The sequence below is a fragment of the Euleptes europaea genome, chromosome 18 (genome assembly GCF_029931775.1).
Source record: "Euleptes europaea isolate rEulEur1 chromosome 18, rEulEur1.hap1, whole genome shotgun sequence".
Taxonomy (NCBI): domain Eukaryota; kingdom Metazoa; phylum Chordata; class Lepidosauria; order Squamata; family Sphaerodactylidae; genus Euleptes; species Euleptes europaea.
In genome coordinates this window covers 31,638,993-31,648,830 of record NC_079329.1, presented here as the reverse complement: position 1 = coordinate 31,648,830, position 9,838 = coordinate 31,638,993, and the positions used below count along the sequence as shown (strand labels likewise).

General features: G+C 49.8%; 1 protein-coding gene and 1 non-coding gene across 2 annotated transcripts in view; both read left to right on the top strand.

Annotated features, from left to right (window-relative positions):
• THRA (thyroid hormone receptor alpha) overlaps window positions 1–9,838 on the top strand; it is a 68,512-nt gene that overhangs the window by 33,210 nt on the left and 25,464 nt on the right. Inside the window, exon 2 of the mRNA XM_056863062.1 lies at window positions 2,107–2,168. Coding sequence (XP_056719040.1) covers window positions 2,107–2,168 — 62 coding nt within the window. The remainder of the gene's footprint in view (window positions 1–2,106; window positions 2,169–9,838) is intronic.
• TRNAT-GGU (transfer RNA threonine (anticodon GGU)) lies at window positions 3,272–3,340 on the top strand. Its single transcript has one exon. It is a non-coding gene; the product is annotated as a tRNA-Thr (tRNA).

Sequence of the window (9,838 nt, the reverse complement as noted above, 5' to 3'; positions counted from 1 at the left end):
CCCATGTGAAAATTCCCTGCAAAAATATATATATATTGCACATCAGTGTAAAAGGTTCTAGCCTAGCCCTTCGCATGCTGTGTTGGTTTTCCAGCATAGTGTAGTGGTTAGAGAGTCAGGTTATGATCTGGAAGACTTGGGTTCGAATCTCCACTCTGCCAGTTGAAGCTTGCTGGATGACCTCGGGCCAGTTGCACACTCAGCCTAACCTATCTAACACGATGGCTGTTGTCAGGATTTATTGTATTTCTATTTGGTTCATTTATTCCCTGCATTTCTGCCCTGTGGGGACCCAAAGTTGTTTACACTGTTCTCCCTTCCTTTATTTTATCTTCACAACAGCCCTTTGAGGTAGGTTGAGAGAGTATGATGAGCAACTTCCCCAAAAAGTAACTCCCTCCCCTGCTGCATAGGGTTGCCAACCTCCAGATACCAGCTGGAGATCTCCTGTATTACATCTGATCTCCAGCTGATAGAGATCAGTTCACCTCGAGAAAATGGCTGCTTTGGCAATTGGACTCTATGGCATTGAAGACCCTCCCCTCCCCAAACCCTGCCTTCCTCAGGCTCCTCCCCAAAAACCTTCTGCTGGTGGCAAAGAGGCACCTGGCAACCCTATTGCTGTGTGAAGTGGTACCCTTTGTTCTACCACCTCAGTACTCTACCACTATATTCTACTACACAGGTAAACCAGTCCCCCAATTGGGGAGTTTGAATTTCTATACAAGCATGAGACTTCTCTCGTTGACCTTGGGCTGATCGCTACTGTCAGGCTTAACTAACCTTACAGGGTTGTTGTGAAGCTGAACACACACATGAAGTTTAGTATTGTCTATTCAGACTGGCAGCAGCTCTACAGGGTCTCACATCACCTACTACCTGATCCTTTTAACCGGCGATGCCGTGGATTGAACCTGGGACCTTCTGCATGCCAAGTAGGTGCTCTTCCACTGAGCAATGGCCATGGGAGTTACCACATTCCAGTGTGGTAAATGCCATGGATACCACACTGAACTTCTCTACGGAAGGTCATGATGAAATTGCACCAATTCATGTGCTCCAGTGCTGCTTATCCGTATAGAGTTGCCAGTTCCAGGTTGGGAAATACTTGGGAGATTTTGGGGGTGGAACCTGAGGAGGGCAGGTCTCCAGCCACCACCTGGATGTTGGCAACCCTAAATCTGTAGGAGCAGAAGGGGGGTATGAATCCCACTGCTCTGTGTGTGTGCTAGGGTGGCCAACCTCCAGGTACTAGCAGGAGCTGTCCTGCAATTACAACTGATCTCCAGCCGATAGAGATCAGTTCACCTGGAGGAAATGGCTGCTTTGGCAATTGGACTCTATGGCATTGAAGTCCCTCCCCTCCTCAAACCCCACCTTGCTCAGGATCCGCCGCCCAAAACCCTAGTGTGTGTGTGTGTGCTGTCTGACCTTTGGCAACCCCGTAGGGTTTTCAAAGCAAGAGATGATCAGAGGTGGTTTGCCACTGCCTGCCTCCATGTGGCCTGAGAGTTCGGAGAGAACTGTGACTGGCCCAAGGTCACCCGGCAGGCTTCATGTGGAGGAGTGGGGAATCGAACCTGGTTCTCCAGATTAGAGTCTTGCCGCTCTTCACCGCTGCGCCACGGTGGCTCTCCAGACTGCTCGAACAGTTAGGTTTTTCTTGTTTGACCCCCCACGGAAAGCCCATGCAGAAAAGGAAAGCGTGAACTGGCTTGTGGTGAGGGTGCGGCAATAGGGTTTTAAGGCCGCTGAAAGGACAACATGGGAATCCCAAGTCGGTGGTGGGGGGAGTTTCTGTGTGTGCATGTGCGCCATGAAACGTCTCCCCGGTCCCCTTATCACCTCTGCTCCTTCCAGATAACGCAAAGCGAGTCCTCTCATTCCGCTTTTGCCTTCCTGCAGGGGAGAGGGATGAGGGAAATGAGGCTGTGTGAAGTGCAAAGGTGAGCTGAGGAATCTTTGGCACGAGTGGTGGCAAAGCGGCATCATGGTTTATAAAGGCGGCAGGTGAAGGCGCAGGGGTTGCCTGGTCCCTTAAAGCTGCATAAAATTAAATCCTTTCCCTTTTTTTTGTCTCTCTTCCACCTCTCCTCTTCTGCAAAGGTGGCCGGATGGGAAACGTAAAAGAAAAAGCAGCCAATGTTCGGTGAAAAGCAGCATGTCAGGTAAGTACTTTTATTTTTACGATTGCGTAATGCCCCTCTCTTTTCGACTGACCTGCTTTCACTCCTCCTTACTGAAGAAGCGACCCCACTCTTGCTGATCCTTGACTGCGTGATTTGTTGCCTCTTCCCCAAAAGTCACCATTCATACAGTATGAAATGCCACCCAATGACACTCAGACACCCTGAGGAGCAGGGGTCCCCGACCTTTTCCAGCCTGCGGGCACATTTGGAGTTCTGACGCGGCACGGTGGGTTCAGCAACAAAATCAGGGCTGTCGGGTCCCCCCTGTCTCCGTTGGGAGGTTTTGGGACGGAGCTGAGGCAGGGATCGTGCGTGCTGCCGCACCAACCCATAGAGTTTTCTCCAAGATTCCCAGTGTTTGCATCACTTTCGGGTTTACCCGAAAGGGAGGTGCGTGCGCATGTGTGCGCGCGAGCCCACAGTGCCCGCCGGATCGGCGGGATTTTACCCGCCGCCACCGGGCACTTGGCAACCCTACACAAAATGGCTGCCACAGGAGGCGGAGCCAGCCACAAAACGAGCGCCACAGCTGAACTTCAGTAACTCCGCGCAGGTCCTTGTGCCGTGGTAGCAGCTGCTCCCAAAGCAACATTTAAAGAAATCTGCACCGCCAATCAAATCTCCAATAGTCAATCAGAAACCTTGCTGATGAAAAGCCCTGCCTGGCCACACTCACTTCCTAAAAACACTTGGGTGGTAGAAAAGGTGTTGGGACCCCTGCTGCAGAGGGTCAGATGCTCCGTGGGGGGATCACACATCAGTTGGTCTCCAGCAGTGCCGCGTAGTGGCAGATTGGATGCTGACATGCAGGGAACATACCCCAGCCACACACAATTTATGGCCCATTAGCTATGTGCTGTGGTGTGTCGAAACTTGACCTCCTGTATTTTGCCAGCAAGGAAGTTTGTTGCACTTGGGAATCCAGCATGCACTGCTGGTTGGTGCGTTGCGCTTGGGAATCTAGAATGCACGGCTGGTGAGTGCAGCATAGTGAAGGCATTATGCCAGACTAGGATCTGGGAGGGCCGAGTTCAGTTCCCCACTCTGCTATGGAAGCGCACAAGGTGAACCTTAGGGGAGGGGCCGTGGCTCAGTGGTAGAGCATCTGCTTGGTGTGCAGAAGGTCCCAGGTTCAATCCCTGGCATCTCCAGTTAAAGGGACTAGGCAAGTAGGTGACGCAAAAGACCTCTACCTGAGGCCCTAGAGAGCTGCTGCCGGTCTGAGTAGACGATACTGACTATGATGGACCAAGGGTCTGATTCAGTATAAGGCAGCTTCATGTGTTCAGTTACTCTCTCTCACCCTAGCCTACTTCACAGGGTGGTGGTTGTGAGGATAAAGTGGAGGAGGAGAGAAGGATATTGCATGCCGCTTTGGGTCTGCATTGGAGAGGAAAGTGGGGTATAAAAATCTAATGAACGCGGTTTGATGTCACGAGTCGGTGCAGGCCTGGAGTGGCTATGGCTGGGTGCGCAGAACAGAGTTCCATAGCAACATAGCTACAAAGTGTGATTTTACCTTACATCAAGGAGCCCAGGGCAGCATACATGATTCTTCTTTCTTCCATTTTATCCTCACAACAGCCCTGCAAGGTAGATGAGGCTGAGAGGGCATGACTGACCCCATGTCCAAGTACATTTCATGGCACAGTGGGGAGTTGTATCCCGGTCTCCCAGTTAGGAGTAGAGGAGGGTATCCCCATTTTCTGCCATCGACGTTTGTGCAGCTGTCTCTCAGCAAACGGCAGCTTTCAGCAGTTAAAAGAAAGCCAGACCTAGCCTGGCCTCAGCGCTCGATCCACCAAGAAGAATCTTTTTTACTGTAGAATCATAGAAGCAGCCTTGGAAAAGGAGGTTCCAATTGTCCAATCCCGCAGCTGCCCAGATTGGGATCTGTCCACTCACCAGCTGCCCACCCCCTCCCAGATTCACCTGTTCAGTCAATACCAAAAGAATCCCTACATGAAGGGCGTATCCACAGCAGGTATGTGCTTGCAAGACTCACACGCTGCCAGGTCAGCCAAAACACATGTCTGCACCAGGTCAGCTTGCATCCGGATGAGGGGGTGGCTTTCCTGACCCCCGGCATGGAGAGAGGCTGTGGCTCAGTCGTAGGTCATCTGCTTGGCATGCAGAAGGTCCCAGGTTCAATCCCCGGCATCTCCAGTTAAAGGGGCCAGGCAAGTAGGTGATGTGAAAGACCCCTGCCTGAGACCCTGGAGACCCAGGGAGAGGGGCCGTGGCTCAGTGGTAGAGCATCTGCTTGGCACGCAGATGGTCCCAGGTTCAATCCCCGGCATCTCCAGTTAAAGGGGCCAGGCAAGTAGGTGATATGAAAGACCCCTGCCTGAGACCCTGGAGAGCCGCTGCTGGTCTGAGTAGACAATACTGACTTCGATGGACCAAGGGTCTCATTCAGTATAAGGCAGCTTCATGTATTTGTGTGACATTAATCAGACCTTCAGAGTGTGAGACTAGTCAACGCATTGAGTCTTTGCAAAAGAAATTCGGGTGGGGGGAGGTGGAGACTGCCTTGACTCCAAGAGGCTGTCCGTCACCCAGACGGTAAAACAGGATATCGTTCTGAAATCCATCCGTCCTGACCCCATTGAGGTTCTATTGATCCTTTCTGCTGGCCAGGCAGAGGTCACGGGGGGGGGGGGGGGCAGTTCAGGATATCGGTTCTCAAACGGCCAGATCTGGAGGCGGAAGATAAAGTGTGAAAGGGCGTGGCTTCCTGTGGGGGACGCAAGAGGTGAAGTTGCAGTGCGCCGAGGCTCAGGGGCGGGCTGGCGGGCGCATGCTTTAATTCTTAAAGAGCGCCTCATGTTCATTCAAATGTTCATTCCCCATCATTGTTGGTAAACGCAATCAACGTTTTTAAAAGTTATAAAACTGCTCCGGGGATGGGGGTGGGCGGGTACATAATGCCAGGGGTGTAAACCGATCAACGGGCACGCATCCTTCTTTGTTGCCTTTTAGGGCACATCTCTGCTCGGAAAGATAAGCGGAACTGCTTGTAACCCTGCTTACCCCCAGCCCACATGTTTACCTGGCACAGAGAGATCGGTGTGGTTTCTCTGGACACTGCCTTGGGGGAAGGAGGTGGGTGTTGCAACGGGGCACTGGTAGTAAATGGCTGTGTCTCAGTTCACACAGCACTCCGAACCTTGGTTTGGTGTTATAAGCGAGCCTCCTCGTGTGACATTTCTGCACGTGGCATTTCTTCCCTTTCTCGGCAAACTGTAGTTTGCCATTGCATCAGAACGACGGCACAAATCCACACACTGTTTCTCCAATGGAACAGCGTTCCCGTTTGAAGAAGAGGAGCCAGCAATTTCTGCCTATTCCCTCCTCCCGGTGCAGACCTTCCCTTTGGCCTCTGCGCTGTTCCTCAGGGCCTTCTGACCGCTGCCCCTGAACACATTTCGGGGGGACTCTGGGCTGCAGCCAAAGGGGGAAGTGGAAAAGTCCCGTTCTGCAAAGTCTGCGGATGAAGGAAAACACACACGACAGTGGTTTGGGCTTGCCCTCAAAATCGTTATTGGAAATCATGATCGAACCTCTTTCTTACAGTGGATTCCTGTTCTCCTGGAGGACATTCTCTCCACTGCTGAAACTGAGTGGGAATGGTTCACCAAGGTCTATGCCACTGTACACGTAGGAGAGTTTCACAGGGTGGGCCTGTCGCCTCGGTCTGTCTTCTGCGATTCTGTTTCGGCTGAAGTTTCACAGTCTGCCGGGGGGATGATATTGTTCAGGTTGCTATTTAGCATTCATGAGTCTGAAGGGAAGATTTCTTTCTTTCTTTCTTTCTTTCTTTCTTTCTTTCTTTCTTTCTTTCTTTCTTTCTTTCTTTCTTTCTTTCTTTCTTTCTTTCTTTCTTTCTTTCAGAACAAGGAGAAAAACTCAAAATCCAGCAACTAAATAGAATATTTTTTTAACAGTATACATAAAATTGGGTGTGAAAGCTGGGTGTGAAGCTTGGTTATGCTCCTCCTGATTTAAGTGGGCATGCTGCCCCCAAGAATCCATAATGCTCTTCAACATTTTTTTGCCATCAAGTCACATCTGACTTATGGCAACCCCTGGTGCGGTTTTCAAGGCAAGAGACGTTCAGATGTGGTTTGCCATCGCCTGCCTCTGCGGCACGCCCCTGGTATATTCCTTGGAGGTCTCCCATCCAAATACTTGCCAGGGTCAACCCTGCTTAGCTTCTGAGATCTGGTGAGATCAGGCTAGCCTGGGGCTATTCATGTCAGGGCTCAAGTCACAGAGTAGGGTTGCCAACCTCCAGGTACTAGCTGGAGATCTCCTGCTATTACAACTGATCTCCAGCTAATAGAGATCAGTTCCCCCGGAGAAAATGGCCACTTTGGCAATTGGATTCTATGGCATTGAAGTCCCTCCCCTCCCCAAACCCTGCTCTCCTCAGGCTTCGCCCCAGAAATCTCCAGGTGTTTCCCAACCCGGAACTGGCAACCCTATCATAGAGGGCAAAATGTACTGTAAGATATTACCTTTTATGAAAGATAATGCTCATACTCTCATTATAATTGTAATAACATTTTTTAAGCTGTAAAACCGTTAGAAAGCAATGTAGTATAGTGGCTAGACTGTGGGACTACAATCTGGGAGACCTGGGTTCGAATTTCTACCATGGAAGCCTCCTGGGTGACCTTGGGCCTGCCAGCCTCTTTTAGCCTAACCTACCTCACAGGGCTGTCGTTAGGGTAAAAGGGAGGAGGGGCGAACAATGTAAGCCACTTTGGCGTAAATGAAGTAAGTAAATAGAACGAATTGTATAATTATGCTTTTATTTACGCATTTTGCCCCTCTTCCCCTTGCAGTCATCTGTCACTATATACATTTAATACATAATATGAATAAGTACAAATGGAATAAAAAAAATTATTCTGCTCAGGTAGGGTGTACAGTGTAACATGCAGCGTGGGTGAGATGTGGGCTCAGTGAGCAATCCACATGCACATTGTGAGTTTATGTTCCATGCCACTCGTTACAGTGCGCAAGCAATGGGAAATGCGGGCACCTACTAGGGTTGCCAGGTCCCTCTTTGCCACCAGCAGGAGGTTTTTGGGGTGGACTCTGAGGAGGGTGAGGTTTGGGAAGGGGAAGGATTTCAATGCCATAGAGTCCAATTGCCCAAAGCAGCCATTTTCTCTAGGGGAACTGATCTCTATCGGCTGGAGATCAGTGGTAATAGCAGGAGATCTCCATCTACCACCTGGAGGTCGGCAACCCTAGCACCCACCCACTGTTCCCCCACATGTTAAGGGCTCTCAGATCAGTGACTGTGTCCGCTGCTTGACTTTCTCAGGCGGAAACTGAGCAGGGAAGGTGTGTGGTACTAGCTTTCTTTTTGAGCCTCGAAAGAGGCTGTTCAAATGGGTCTGATGTGGCTGCAAATTGTGTGGTCTGTCAGTAAGGAGGAGGGGCGTCGGCAAAGCACCCTGATGCTTTCGCTTCTTATCCAGATGCTGGCTGTCTAGCTGGCAGGGAGGGAGGAGGGAAGGAGGCCTTCTCATCTTCTCCCCCCCCCCATCCCAAACCGTAGGGTTTTCATGTTGCAAACAGCTGTGCTCCAGATGGTGACAAGATCCACGGCCTCTTCCCATTATTGCCTGCCTGCCTGCCTCCCTCTGGAAAATCCTGTCCGCTCTTTGGGACCCTTTCTCTGTACGTATGTAGGAGGGGAAAGTGTGTACACCCTCATGTGTGAAGGGCTCACACCGATGTATTTTGCCCCAAATACATTCATTAGGAAGCTGTAACTAGTACTAAATTCCCCATGAGTGTTACATCTTCCAAAAACGTATGTCAGCTGTGACTTGACGGCATCTACCACCCACCATGTATGTGCATATGATCTTCACTTATGATGTGTATATGGTTCCCAGCGTGGTGTAGTGGTTGAGAGCGGTGGTTTGGAGCGGTGGACTCTGATTTGGAGAACCGGTTCAGTTTCCCACTCCTCCACATGAGCGGCAGACGCTAATCTGGTGAACCGGGTTGGTTTCCTCGCTCCTCCACATGAAGCCAGCTGGGTGACTTTGGGCTAGTCGCAGTTCTCTTAAGAGCTAGCTTCCTGTGTGGGAGTGGGGAAACCAACCCGGTTCTCCAGATCAGACTCTACCGCTCCAAACCACCACTCTTAACCATTGCACCACGCTGGAAACAGAGCTGCTTCTACATATCCTTGGGTACTGCGCTATGGTAGCACTGTAGCAGTTGTTTGCAGCTGGATTTCCCTGTGTGGGCAGGCCAATCCAGTTGCAAGTGATGGATGGTTTTCGCTTCAGAGGGGAAGCTCCAGAGAGTCTGGGAGGGCGAAGGCAGCAAACAATATAGGCAGTGTGGCCTGGGGGAAAGAGAGACAAAGGCACAGAGTTCACCAACGGTAGCCATCTAGCTGAATGTGACCTCTGGGTTCAGATTGACAGATGCTGGGGGAACAGTCAGAAATGGGGGGGGATTGCTGCAGGGTTTCCCCATGGCGTCTGACTGGCCACAGTCAGAAACGGGAAGCTGGACTAAATAAACCATCGGTCTGATCCAGCATGGTGTGGGGGGGGACCCCGGTTCCTTTCCTTCCTCCCTTAGAAGCTCCTTGATTCATAAATCTTGAGCAGCGTAATTCTAAGTCTACTGTTTAAGGGATATAAGGACTGAAATCCATTTTGTTTTTGTTTTTTTATAACATTTTTATTGTTTTTTATATTACAGTAGTTTCCATCATTCATTAAGATGATTATAAGATATAAACAATATTTCTCTATTCTATATAACTAATTAATTCATATATTTACGTTGACTTCCCCTCTCTCCTCTATCTTTTTGATAACTTTATTGTCACCTTTGCATTTAATTACTAATCCAATACAATACTTCATATATAAATCGGAACAATTCTTAAAATCTAAATCATTTATCTTAATAGTATTTCTACTTTAATCAATTGAATTAGAACAAAACATAACCTTCAATACTTCACAACTTAAATTCATTTTGGCAATATATTGTCCATGCCTCCCCTTCTCCCACAAATTCTAGGACTGAGATCCATTTTGCCACTGCCAATGTAACCTTAGGATCGCTGTCACTTAATAAATAGGGTATTAACTCAGGCACAGAGGTACTAGTCCAATCTTGTCACAAGAGGAATAATAAAACTTGATCTCATATCCTCATAAAAATGACATTCCAGGAGCACGTGTCCTGGAGAATCAATAGGACCAGAAGAGGACCCCTTTCCAATCCCTGCTCTGCCAAGGAAGTTTGCTGGGCGACTTCGGGCCAGGTGCTAACGCTTTCTCTCAGCCGGACCTTCCTCTTGGGATTAGAACATAAGAAAGGCTATGCTGGATCAGACCAAGGTCCACCAAGTTGAGCAGTCCGTTCACACAGTGGCCAACCAAGTGCCTCTAGGAAGCCCACAAACAACATGACTGCAGCAGCACCATCCTGCCTGCCCTCCAAGCACCCAATATAATAGGCATGCTCCTCTGATCCTGGAGAGATCAGGGATGCATCACGACCAGCAACCATCCCTGCCAGTAGCCATGAATACCCCCTTCCTCCATCAACGTGTCCGCTCCCCTCTTAAAGCTTTCCAAGTTGGCAGCCACCAC